Source organism: Labrus bergylta, chromosome 18 (assembly GCF_963930695.1).
Source record: "Labrus bergylta chromosome 18, fLabBer1.1, whole genome shotgun sequence".
Taxonomy (NCBI): Eukaryota; Metazoa; Chordata; class Actinopteri; order Labriformes; family Labridae; genus Labrus; species Labrus bergylta.
The window spans coordinates 22,418,966-22,433,151 of record NC_089212.1 but is presented as its reverse complement, the minus strand read 5'-3'; the positions used below and the strand labels follow the sequence as shown (position 1 = coordinate 22,433,151).

Here is a 14,186-nt window from a genome sequence, read left to right as displayed (position 1 = left end):
GTTTTTTGAGTTAAGAAAACATTCAATGACAATAACTATATGATAATAATTTGGTTAATAGAGTTTATATTGTCTAGATAATTTGATGTATGGAGCTTGAAGTATCTTTATGCTGTGCACTTTACAAACTACTGAAGAAGCAGAGTGGGATTTTCTGGAACAACTTCACCAACTACCACGGTGCATGAAGAGTGAGAGGCTTGAAGAGGTCAAAAAGCTCCAACAACACTTGTAGTATGAAGATTCTACAATTCTACAATTCTACAATTCACTTAGCAGATGCTTTTATCCAAAGCGACGTACATCGGAGAGTAAGTACAACACAAGCAAGGATCGAGAAAAAAAAAAAAAAGATACAACTTTTAGACAACTTAACTTTATCAGACCAACGCATTTCTGCTTGTGGCCTTCATCGGGGTCATCCACACAGAGGTGCACACACTGGGACGGACTGACACTTTACAAACTATTAGATTCTAGACAAAATCTCCAAAGTTCCAAGAAAATGAAGAAATGTGAAAATGCATATCAAAAGGGGGCGCCATAGCCTAGTGGTTTGCTGGTGCGCCCCATGCCGGCGGCCCGGGTTAGAATCCAAAGTGTGGCTCCTTTCCTGCATGTCATTCCCCACTTCCTCTCTCTCTTAGATTTCTAACTATCTTCTGTCCTGTCTTTAAAATAAAGGCATACAAAGCATAAAAATACAACTTAAAAAAATCACAAAAACAACATGAGTTCATTATTTTCAAGTCAAACCATATCAAAAAGGACATCATACATTTTCAAGCTCTACAAGAAACTGCTATAAGGACTGGCAAGTTTCCAATAACTTGTAAAATAGTTCTCATGAAGATGGTGGGCTGGTTGTAGCCTGTGACAACATAGAGAGTATGTGGCATCATCATCATCAGCAGAAGAAGAAGAATAACCTAGTTGGGCAGGAGAAAACTTTCTGCCATGTTTTCTTCTTGGCACAAAACATTTGACTCGTTCTGTGACAAGGACAAACACCACAAGTGCACAATCTGTATCAGATCTCGTTTTTTGTCGGTTGTTTGCAAAATCGGTTTTGAATAATGTCAATAAGTGTGTTTTATAAGAGAATAGTTTGCTGAGTTTTACCTTTTCTATAAATAGTTTTTCCATTTTTACACTTTTTTTTAATGCAGAACATTTATGCACAAAGTTACAAAAATGCACTTTAAATGCGTTTATGCTTCTAGAAATCTGTGTCAGTAACCTTTCCATAGAGCCCAAAAGGATGCATGTAGGTTGAAGCGTTCAGGAGTAGCAGCCTTTTTATCACAGGGTTGACATCATGGTTACAAAGGGTCCTTATGGAGTCTCCAAATGGCACAGCTTGGAGACGGATTGACAAACCTTTAGAAATACATCTCTAAAACATTCATCTTTTGTGCTTTTGTTTATAAATGTAGACTTAAACTAGTTAAGGCTTTAGGCTACAGCCCAATTGAGTTTTCCATGCTACAAGCTCCCAGCTGTAGTCATCTGCTGGCTCCTGTTTAAAGAAAATATTCAGACTTTTTGTGTGCAGTCCCAGCTTACATTTTACAATACCAGTCCTACAAACAAACTGTGATTCTGGCTGTTTGGGGAAGAAACTTCAGAGTGTTACGTCTCAAGCGTGACCTTGTTTGTGCTTGTACTCTAAAAAGTTCAAAAACAGCTTTACTTTGGGTATGACTGGATAGGCGTTTTGGGCAACTTTTACAGGATCTCCGATTATCAATATCTGAATCTTGTCTTCTGTACTGTGTCAAACAGCATTTTGAAATGGTGTAAGAAAGAGGAAGACGAAGAGGGTGGGGTGATTTGAGTTGAACTGTGTAGAGACTCTGATAACAGTTTTTTTCCCTTTTTTTGTGAATAATATGAAATGGAAAGCAAATATCTCAACTAACCAACAGTTAAGCGTTATCTCAGGGTTATAAGCATGCAGCGGTGTCCTCTTTCTGCTTGACCTTAGCCCTACTTTATATTTATATTGTAGCCCATATAAAGTCATTAGGGTTGTATGTGGAGTGAATGTTGTCATAATGATCCTATCCCCGTATTCAGAGTTATAAAGGACTTTTGTTTCACTTGAAATGTAGTTCAGATGGAGGCGTGACAAAAGGCTCGCTTTGGGTTGGGAGTCTTCTTTGCCTGGGCCAATGGGGGTCATGTCATATGGCTTGGGTTCTGCACGGGGGGAGGGGTTGTTTTCTTTCAATATCTTATCTGAGCCAATAAGGAAGAGTGCTGCTGACTGAATCCAATTATCGTCTCCAAACTATCTCCAGTAGCACAATAAGGCCACTACACACTCATCATATGGAAACCCATGTTAACAATCAGATGGCTTTTTTTCAGACTATACAAATGACCGAGGATGATCTTTTTTTTAAATAATTTGTAAACAGATCATTCAATTTTAACTCAAGTCTTCAATAACAATCCCCCATTATGCAATATATACAGGCTTAACTTTATATAATTGTTACACATAATCACCTTAGATAGACCTAACTTATATTAAATACACCTTTTTTTCATTCATTGGAGTTTAAAACTTGATATCACAATTTTGTGATTAGCCTGCAGCCCTAATTCTGCACATTTATTCATGTTTTCATAAATAAAAATGCTAAAATTTTGATTGGTTAATTGTATAAAGTTGAGGTAGTAAAAATTATGTGCTCATTGCTTTTTGTCATTGATGGAAGGTCAATGATTCTGGTTTAGTACGACGCAAGATATGTGTCAGTTTGCTGTTTATCAAAGCCTGTGGGCAAATGTCACATAATGTTTGTTAACAACAACATTACAACACTTTAATTATAATGTCTATACACTATTCAAATGAAGAAGAGAAGTCATTGTCTTCATCTCCAGCCTGTTTGTATAATGCAACACTGTGTCCTGAAATCACGTTACTGTCCCTTTAAGAACACCAACCCCGAGGCGCGTACAACTGTTTTATGCAGATAATGACAAGTCGAACGTGCCGTCGGCCAATCAGAGAGCAGCTCCAACCGCGGGAGATCCAAATTTCGCGGGACGAAGTTTGGCGGTAAAATAGCTGATTCTTCTCTCCCAGCTTGAATGGGGAGAGAGAGAGAGAGAGAGAGAGGAGCTCTGAAGGTGGACGGACAGGAGTCACACAGACCGGGTCGAAGTTCCGCATCGGAAAGCGAGTCACAACAAGCTGTAAATCTCACCGTGGGACCCCTCAAAGCCCCGCTGGAGTGGGACTTTTTTGTTTTTTTTTAAGGCTGGATGTTTGAAGAAATTATTCATAAGGCAAGGTATTATTTTTTTTTTGATTACTCCCTAAAGGAAAGTTTGTTACGGGACAAAGGACAACAACATTTAGCGATCTGCTGCTTTATTTCACGACAATAAAACAGCAGAACTTCACATTTTGTACTGAGCACGAATATTTCAACTTGATGCACCAGTGCTTTTGTGATTGTGTTCACATGCTCCCAATATAACAGCAAACAAAGCGTGCAGGAGGAACCTCTTTCTTCTACTTCAGCAGGCGACATTTTAAGCATTTTTTATTATTATTATTATTATTATTAGCTGCTGTCATCCTCTTGACCCTACCCGGTTAAATACAGTTTTTGCACAGAGGAGGGGGGAGAGAAAATGATGCGGATGCCTAAAGGCGTCTCTCCGGCAGCGGGTCGGCAGACGGTGGTGGGTCTCTCCTGCTCCCAGAACAAAATGAAGGTTTTGTCCACCGGGGGGGTGAAGGCCGAGCTGTTCGGTGCCGGGATGTCCAGTCCGTTGATGAACACGATACCGGCCGGATATTTCACCCAGATCTGCAACACGGCCGCGGCCGAACAAAGAGCCAACAACAGCCTGTATTCAACCCCCCACGGACCCGAGGCTAAACCCATCAGATCATCCTCAGGGCGGCTACCGGTAAAGACTCAAACACACACACACACACACACCACACACACCACACCACACACAAAAAAAACCATTCTGTGTTCAATACAGTGGGTTGTGTGCATGCAATGTGGGAGGAATAATCCTTACATGGTTATGCATTACTTCATCAAATATGCTCTGACGTGATAAGCCACAGAGGATCCACTGTGTGTGTCTCTGTGTGTGTGTGTGTGTGAGTGTGTGTGTGAGTGTCAAAGTTGTGTGACATCTTTCCCCCTGCAGTCCAGCTGTAACCAGGCAAGGCCAGCCACTGTGTGTGTTTTTGTAATAGTTATGATGATGATGATGATAGTGACTGAGGAGGAGGAGGAGGGAGGGGGTGATAGTGTTTGAAGAGTGTGAGGCCCCCCCCCCCCCCCCCCCCCCCCCATCTCTCATGTGAAAAGGCCGGATGAGTGGCCCCCACTGTGGGAAAGATGGCTTTTACACATCAAACAATGGCCGGGCTGGCAGTGTAAACACAGCACAGTTCTGTATCTGTTCACTGAAGCTTACTGTGAGTCCAAAAACATGCCCTCACCTTAACTCTCGTGTTTGTGCAGCTTATTTTGCGATTACACCCACAAGACAGCTGCGGCGACCACACCTGTCGTTAAGTGGCCCGTACGGGACCTGTGTAACCTGCTCCTGTCACTGTAGGAAGGAGGTGGGAGGTCAGAGGTCACAGCCAAAACAACTGCTGTATTCCCTTGAGAAGCAAGTCTGTTCAAGACATCTCAGAGCGGGGGGGGGGGAATCAAACCATGTGTTTATTTCCTGTTCGAGAAATGCAGTGTGCAACCACTGTGCATGCTTTAAATTTTAAATCACCTGCTGTTGCTTGTTTTGTTTGGACCACAAAGCCTTTCATAGATTTACTGAATTGCTGTGCGGTTATATGGGTTAAGGGTTAGAGTGAGTCCAGGACAGGGTCTCCAAATCTCAGGTTAACCCCCCCCTGCCCTCAGAGCCTGTGTTCACTAATAGGCCCCTCAAGAGGATTAGTTGGACGTTAAGCAAAGTGGGAAATAGGTTACCACCTGGCTTATTATATGCCAAGGTGGGCTTACATTAATTTGCAAATGTCATATGGAAGAAATGTCTGTTTTGTCTACAGGCTTTTTAAGACAGTGTGACAGGGGGCTAAAATAGAGCTCCTGATAGGGTTTATCACACAGCTGTGCTTTTATCAGAGTATGGTGACAAGTCACAGATAAAGAACCACGAGAGCTGAGTGTGTGTTTTCACACTGATAGTGCTGCTGTGTCCATTATTCCTCTGAATGCACAGGACATACGCCGTCCCTTTAACGTCAAAAGAGTGATGCACTTCTGAAATTGCAGGTCGGGTTTCAAAAGTCCCGGAGTCCCATGATTGTGAAACTTCCTCAGAACATCTCAGTGAATGAAGTAAAACTTTCAATCTGTGGCCCGAAAAGCACCTTAAAGTCTTACAAACGACACACTGTGAGTGGGTGACAGGGCTGCCACTTCTATCTTGTTCATGTCAGAAAAAAAAAGCTAAATCCTTTTCCATTTTCTTTTCTAAGAGGGTGACAGAGACACAGTGGGCTGTAAGGAGATTTCTCTTCCCCCTGCATTAAGAAAAGCGCCACAGCTGTCACCTTGTAGATTCATTTCAATGCCTTTTTCTTTAATGCTTAGGCAAAGGGACTCAAGGCTTTTATATCTTATTTACTTGGAGCTTTGGTGAATCTGACACTGACCTGAATTTATCAAACTGAAGATGAATGCACACCCCAAAGTTGAGACGTTTAGGGTCGTGTCCTGAATGCATTTTCACGACTATATGTCCCGTTTAGGGTCCGACTGATGTGGGATTTTTTTGTGGGTGATACCGATATTGGGGAGAGAAAAAAAAATCTGATGCCGATATATCGACCGATATCTTTCTTGGATCGATGTTAGATCTGTAAAGAAAGATGACGTGCGGTGTTGGTGAACAGATGGTCGCTGAATTGTTAAGTAACCGTGCATATAAAACACCCTGCTGGTGGACGAGAGAACTGCTAGTTTAACACAATGAACCTGAAATAAAATTATATTCAACTCGGAATAAATCCAGTGATATCGGCACATAACTGCGATAAAATTAGCCGAGACCGATAGTCAATCGTCTGGGCGATTAATCGGTCAAGCTTTAAATCCTTTAATATAGAAGTATACCATTTCTGAAATTCACACAGTTCACACAACAAATGCATAAATATTCCGTTTTTTCTCCCTCTGATTACAAATGATGATTGGCAGGAACATGATTCAAGCTCATGCTGTCACTTGATTTATTTTTCTCACTGAGTGGATATTAAATCTAATATGTGTTAATGATGACATAAGTGCTGTTTTGAAGACAGTGAGGATGTCCTCATCATGTTCCCACTGACACAGCTGCTTCAGTTCATCTTCATGTACAGGAAGTGTTGCTTCTCCATGCACAGGCTCACTTCCTTCATCTTAAACAACATATAAACCACATTTCTTTTCTTTTTTTAACTGGGTGACAGTTTCTTTGAGTTCAAACAAACAGACAGAAAAAAAAAGATCCATTCAACAGCCACACAGACTCCAACTCGGTTTCCCCCTGTGGTCACATGCTTTCAAACACACTCAGCGATGAAAACAAGTTAATGTTCAACTGTTTTGCAGCAGGGCTCTCGGGTTATTGATCATGCAAACTGTAATAAAAGGTAATGTATTAATGATTGTATCAATGATTTGTCATTTAGACGCGGAGGTGTTATCATGTTTTACCCTCGATTCCCCCCTCAATGGTTAGTTAAGTGTTGTTAATGTGTTATAAGATTCGACTCTCCCTGCAAAGTCCAGAGATCTCTTTTCTGTGCTTTACAGACACAAAAAGTAATAAAGGAGGTCTGGTCACAAAATGCATCAGAGACAATGTCCCTCTTATTCCACCGCTCATGTCACATGTGTGCGTTCTCCAGATTTACATGGAATGTGGACAATCTGCCAAAACTGCTTCGGCATTAATGTCAGCTTTTTGATCGGGCACGACTATGATTTTAATGTACATAACTACAAGTTTAGTTTTTGTTTTTGATTTTATAATGCTGCTACACAGTTTGGATATGCTCCTTTTACACAATGACAATAAAGGTCCTATCTATGTATTAGCTCTCGACCCAGGTGGAATCTTTGGGTGTGATGTAAATACCAGGGAGGAAAGAAATATGATGCTGATATCTGTCTTAGATAAATCTCAGATTTTTGGAGATCTAGATATAGATAGCTAGATACACACATTTATTGTGTTGATCCTTCAAATCCAGTTATCAAACACTTGGAAAAGATGGATAACAAAGACAAGATGGTCACTACACTGGAAAGTAACCGCACATGAACGTATATCTTGGCTGGACTCTCCGGACAGTGATGATGCTTGTTGTAATCCATGTAGCACGCTATGCTAAGGAAAGAGAACTGCTAGTGTAATCCAGTGAAACTCAAATGAAATATGTTTTGACTTGTGAATAAATCTGTTAATATCTGTGATCAAATTAGCCGATAGTCACAGGATTTGTTAATATCGGCCGATATTATCGCCAGGCTGATGAATCGGTCGGACTCTACCTCTTATTTAAAAAAAATTTCTTTGAGCATTTATAAACCTTCCTGAGACTTCTTGTGTCACAATGTGGTTTTCAGAGATCCTGCACGGCTCCTCTGCTGACTCCCCACTCAGCTCGATGACACTCGGGCGTGACATCGGCCACGTTGCCAACTGTATGCAATCGCCCAAAAACTCTCCCTACTTCTCTTTTCTCCTTCACCTTACTTTACCCTGGCCTCAGGCCACTGCAGAACCCTGAAGCACAATGTCCTCTATAGGGGGAGTTTTTAGCATTTCAAAGCAGACTGCTCTCCTACAAATGGTCAGACCCACCCTCCTTCTTTTTTTTTTTCAGCCTCTTGACAATCTCATCAGCAATGCCGGCTTTGTTGTTCTTCTCGGGTGTGGTAGTGAGGTGTTTGTGTACAGACTAGGAGTAGATATTTGCAGGCAAACTGCAGCTTGCCCTTGGCTTGGTGTGGAATCTGAAACCCATGCAGCCTGTGTGTGTGTGTGTGTGTGTGTGTGTGTGTGTGTGTGTGTTGTTTAAGAGAGGTTTCCCTGTTGAAGTCTTTCACATGACTGTGACTGTGTGTGTTAAAAAGCCACTGTGGACATTTTTGCCACAGCAGCAGTGATGGCGGGAATCAGTCTGAGAATGTACAGTGAACAGAGGAGGCCACGTGTGTTGGTGCTTGGGTGTAACTGGACAGGCAGGCAGGGTGAGGTTACAGAGAACTGTGTGAGAGGAGTGATACTGTGAGGGCTTAAGAAGGAGACCTTTCCCATTTCATCTGCAACACTTAGCCCAAACAATGGCTTCTTCTGTTCTTATTTTATGACTGAACCAAATAATCACATTTAGATTTTCAGTATTTTTTAAGGTTTGTGAACGTTTGTGACGCATCTGTATGCAAATGAAGGACCTCAGGCAATTGAAGTGGTGTGTTGTTTTTTTTTTTTTAATATTGTTGACTCACCCGAAAAAAATCCCACATGCAAAAAAAGGAGCACCAAAGCCCCCAACACCCCCCGCCCGCCTTACCTCATACAGCTGCAGGCTCAAACTGTTGGAGCCCCTCTAACAACACGTCACACGCCTGTGGCTATGACTCTGTAGCTGTCGACCTGAAAGATCAAACATGCAAACATGGTGCTGCTTGAGCTCAACATGTAGGTTATGGAAGATAAGAAGCTAGCCTGACCTAGCTTGAAGCCTGACTTTTCACACGACTTCTTATGGAGCTGTAGAAAAAAAACCGAGCATAAAGTCAAAGCAGACGGCTTCCTTCTTTTGAGCGTTGTGGTTCAGCTGTCCTTTCTTTAAGACTTCTCTCTGAAACTCCTGGTGGTTGACACTTAGAGCCAACAAAACACTGATGAATTAAATCCAACAAAAGGTCTTTAGAAATGTTTTTTTTTTTTTTTTTTTTGAGAAAAGCTGCTCATTATGTCAGCTTGGAGGTCTTGCCTGTGTACTGAAGGGATTCAAAGCTGGCCCCGCCAACAGCCCATAGACTCTGCCATGTTGCTCCAGATGTCGACTGACAACAGGTGGGCATGTCAGGGAGCACACAGGGACAAAGGCAGCCTTGATTACTTACACACACACACACACACACACACACACGTCCACACATGTTCAGTGAACGACTTCTCCCGTCCCTGTCAGTTGCTTAAACCTATTAACTGGAACCCAGAGGTGACAAAAAGGGATTAGGTTGTCATGTTGGTTTTTTGAAGATGAGGGAGAGACGAGTTTGTGGGACGACTGAAAGCTGAAAGGACGGCACGAGGACACAGTCATAGGTAACCAGATACCACAAATTACCCAGCAGCCTCTGTGGGAAAAAAAAAAAACCCAAACGCTCAGTCACCGGATGATTTGCTGCAAAGTGACTCGAACATCTTAGAGTTAAAAACGAGCCTGCAGGACTTCTGCTTGTTAGGGTGTTGCCAATTTGCGCAATTTGCCTTTTTTTTTTTTTTTTTTTTTGTCAGTTGGTCATTTCTCTGTGTTGAAAGGGAGACGAGGTTGATTTTCACTTTTGTTTTTATGGGACCATGTAGGTCATTAAGGAAGTTTCTGTGATGCAATGACAAAGATATCTCGTTTATACTGTGGTCCGAAGGTTGTGTGTGTGTGTGTGTGTGTGTGTGTGTGTGTGTGTGTGTGTGTGTGTGTGTGTGTGTGTGTGTGTGTGTGTGTGTGTGTGTGTGTGTGTGTGTGTGTGTGTGTGTGTGTGTGTGTGTGTGTGTGTGTGTGTGTGTGTGTGTGTGTGTGTGTGTGTGTGTGTGTGTGTGTGTGTGCTTTCAATTACAGCAGCCAGATTTATTATGCATTACTGTTACAAGTTTTTTTTTTTTTTTTTTTTTTTTTTTTTTTATGACTACAAAACTCGTAAAAATTTCACCCAAAGCTGCATGTGTGAAAGCAAAAACGCACAATTTTTCAGCCAGACCTTACCTGCACATTTTCATCATCCTCCAGTAAAGTGTTCTGCTTTACGTCAGGGTGAGCCGATGTGTGAGCGCAGCAGGTGATTTTTTTAATTTATTTTTTCCTGCTTTATTGCAATGTTCGTTTACAGTTTTCATTCACAACAGTGACTTCAGAATGCATTGCAACATTTTTTATTTTTTTAAATAAAGAACAAAACAAAGACAAGAAAAGGAAAAAAAAAACACAAAACAACAGAAGTTCAATTTAAAGCCAAAGTAGAAAGAAAAATCGTATTTATTGGTGATATTATGATAAACTCGCAACAAGCCAGTTGCCGGGGGTGATGACGCTTGTACAGTGAGACCCGTGGGCGACTTGAACGATCTTCATGCACGTATGAAAATGCTTCATGCTGTTTCCTACTTGCCAGTATGATGTTTTATCTACTTTTTAATACTGTTAATACGTCCAATTACACGTAGGATTCATATAAAGGCAAAAAAAAAAAAAAACATGGTGTCTGACCCCGTCAAGTTTCATGTTGAAACTGAATGTCGAAGAGGCCTAATGAGGGTGTGCCGTCTTCAGAGGTAGCAACAGAGGGAGACGGTTTCAGTTGAGTCAGCATGTATGTGTGTGCATGTCTGACTGTTTCTATGTGGAGCTCCAGCTGTGCCATGCTTCTGTAACCCTGAGATGCAAATTCACCGACTGGAACAGCAACATAACAACGTAGGGAACAACAAATGAATCTACAAAGACGTAAAGACAGCTGAGCTCAGTTATGGCACTTTTTGCACACACAATAAACAGTTTTGAAGAGAGCTGATATTACATCATCTCCTGCCTCCTGACCCATTTCCCTGCAACGGTGAAAGTCTCCTGATGTGAGGTGCATGTGTGAACAGGCAACTCGGGACGAACCGAGAGCGGCCCGTCTTGAAATTCTAGAATTATCAGGAGTTTCTCTGTGAAGAGGCTAAAGTCAATTCATCATCTATTTGTGTGTGGGTGTGTTTCTGTGGAGAGCTTGTGTGTTAAGCCTTGGAGGTGAGGTGAGGGGAGGGGGGAGGTCAGGAGGCTTGAGAGAGAGAGAGAGAGAGAGAGGGGGGGGGGGGGGGGGGGGGAGGAGGAGGAGAGGTCATTGAGTGAATCCTGGGATTTCCTCGCATGTTGCAGGCAGTGTGCATGGGAGCCAGTCATCCCCCCCTTCTCTATCCACACACACACGCATAACATCAGCCCGGCTCCAAGTGTTTGGGAAAGTGTGTGTGTGTGTGTGGGGGGGGGGTGCTTTGTTCCTGCACTTGAGGGCTGTTGGCACATTTACGACACTATTCAACAACCCCTTTTTAGCACTCACATTGACGTCACAGTTTCACAAATGGGCCCGATTTTTTTTTTTTTTAAACACCTAAATCCCATGACTCAACTTTAACTCGCCATTGGAGGAAATCCAAATAGAGAATACAGTCTCACTGTTTGTAGTCTTATAATGGCAGGTTATGAAACCCTGTGATGTAAAACCTTTTAATGTTTCTTTTTATTCTAACACGTGTTCTTTGTCCTCTTTCGCTTCAGGCTAAAAGGAAGCTGGATTTAGAGGATCCTCTGTACCTGCCCGAGTTTCGCACACCCAAAGGCAAAGGCGGCATCGCAGCCAGGATACCAAGTCCAAGGAGTGAGTAACAACACGACATGAGCACAGCACACTGGAAGCAGTGGTTCTCAACTGGTCTGGAGTCAGAACCAACCATGAACTCATTAGAGAGAAAACTGGGACCCATATGTCCGACTTTCTTTCAACCAATCAGATGTAGTTCATGAAAAATTGTGCGGTTTGGAGTTCAGGATGGTACAAAGGGCTTCATAGACTTTTTCCAAGCACAGAGAGTCACATGAGACATTGAAAACAGCTCCGTGACCCACTATTGGGTCCAGACCCCCACCAGTTGAGAACCACAGCACTAACATATGAAGTGTTGAATCCTAAAGCGTGGTTTGTGGTCAGAGGGTCTGGGCTGATTCCATCTCTGCAGAGCTTCTGTGTAAACTAAAATAAGGTTGTTTTTTTACAAAAATGGAAGAAGCAATAAAGAGACACACTCAGCATGAAGCTGGCAGTAATAAAAAAAAATGAGTCCAATCTGAGGAACAATGGAGTCGTAATAAAATCTACGGTATAATTATAACAAGAGTTATAAAGTATTCCTAAGTGCAAGGAGATAAGACAGGAAGTTGTCCAATTAAGAGTTCTTTACAGTGGCACAAGTCCAAAGGGGGGCAGGAAGGGGATGGGTTGGGTGTTAGGCTAAGTAGGAAGAAGATTGTTTAGGGGTGGGGGGGGGTTTGTAGCTTTAAAAAAGATGGAGGCTTCTCCACCCTTTGAGGAGTCCAGGGGAAACACAGCACAGGAGCGCCACAAGGAAAATAATCCAATTATTTGACCAATTACATTATTTATTTATTTTTGCACATGTTAACATTCAGAATACAGGAGAGAGAGAGAGAGAGAGAGAGAGAGAGAGAGAGAGAGAGTCAGTCCCATGAAGAGTAGAGCAGCTCCTCTGAACGGTTACCAAGCTGTAGGAGAGATTTAAATCATAAATCTAGTTGAAATATTCTTTGTTTTTACCCTTCTACGTTCTCTGCCTGTTGATCTCCTTATGTCTAACTCTGTCTCCCCCCCTTTCCTTTTGGTCATGTCTTCCCGCTCTCAGCTCCAAAGTCTCCCGGGGAGCGGACTCGGTACGACACCTCCTTGGGCCTCCTGACCAAGAAATTTGTGGGTCTGATCGCCGAGTCTCCCGATGGCGTTCTCGACCTGAACTGGGCCACAGAGGTCCTGGAGGTCCAGAAGAGACGCATCTACGACATCACCAACGTCCTGGAGGGAGTCCAGCTGATCCGGAAGAAGTCCAAGAACAACATTCAGTGGCTGTGAGTACGGACGCATGAGGAGAAATGACCCAACTCCCTTTTCAGTCGTCTGCATATTGACCCATATTCCTGGACGACATGTTTACTCTGCTCTCTAGTTTTCTTTGCTCCCTGCTGTTTGGATTGCATCATAATTAAAAATATACATTTTCTCCAACAATTAAATATCCTAGAAATAATATCTGAATGACAACATGTAAGTTAGAATTATTAAGTTCCATAAAACTGAGACTTTGACCTAAAAGTAAATTAGCAGTGACAGTAAATGAGTCAAATAGTCTGACACATTTAATCCAAAAGCTGTTATTTAACTCCAGTAATCTGCCCCCTAGTGGCCGTTTAGGAACATTGCAATATCTGAAGATGACCCTGAATAACCTCACCTGAACCGTGTAGCATTTTTAAAGCTTTCACTTCCTCTAACTTTTGTTTTATCTTGTTTTCTCGTAGCGTCGGGGATGTGTTCGAGGGCGGTGCAGGCGGAGGAGAGAAGGCCTGCGCCCTCAGGAGAGAGCTCGGAGACCTGGAGCGAGAGGAGAGATCTCTGGATGAACTGATCCACTCGAGCACCACACAGCTCAAACAGCTCACGGAGCACGGAGACAATCAGAGATATCCTTTTACATCTCAAACTCCCCCCGTCCTGTGTTGCTTTATCTCCCTTTTTTTTTTTGGTTTGGTCTAGTTTCACACTCAGATGCACACTTACCCCCTTCTTATCCTTAACTCCAAACTGTACGTTGGGCTATGTGACATATCAGGACATCCCGCTCCATCGGCAGCCTCCGAGACCAGACGGTCATTGCTGTCAAGGCCCCCTGCTGACACCAAACTGGAGGTTCCAGACATGGCAGGAGTGAGCACACTTTTTATTTGAATGGTGCAAAGTGTTGAAAAGATAGAAATATCAGATCAACTGTTAGTATAATAACATTAACATGAAAACTGTATTTCTCCTTACAGCAGGGATCGTTACAGATCTATTTGAAGAGTAAGAACGGTCCCATTGAAGTCTACCCTGTGTCCAGAGGAAGGCCTTGAGGACGCCAGCCCTGTTAAGAGTGCTATAACACCCTAAAAAGGAGTTCCCTCCCCCCCTCTCATTGTACTCCTACCCCCGACCCTCCATGGGCCCGCCGAGCTTCAGCATCAAAAGAGGAGCCTGCAGAATGTAAGTGCCGCTCTGTTGGGTCATGTTCAGAGACTTTATTGTCACATCAGGAGATAACTACTGAATGAGTCCACTTTATTCTGACAACGAGAA

The 14,186-nt window shown here is 42.7% G+C and overlaps 1 protein-coding gene across 1 annotated transcript; it reads left to right on the top strand.

The window, feature by feature from the left end:
- The first annotated feature begins 3,068 nt into the window (after window positions 1-3,068).
- On the top strand, window positions 3,069-14,153 carry e2f2 (E2F transcription factor 2). Its single transcript, XM_065947749.1, is given in 10 exon segments — window positions 3,069-3,936; window positions 11,564-11,663; window positions 12,703-12,922; window positions 13,373-13,534; window positions 13,662-13,689; window positions 13,691-13,738; window positions 13,740-13,778; window positions 13,886-13,939; window positions 13,941-13,994; window positions 13,996-14,153. Coding segments are annotated over 10 exon segments (1,089 nt in total). The 5' UTR covers window positions 3,069-3,654; the 3' UTR covers window positions 14,098-14,153.
- Window positions 14,154-14,186: the final 33 nt, after the last annotated feature.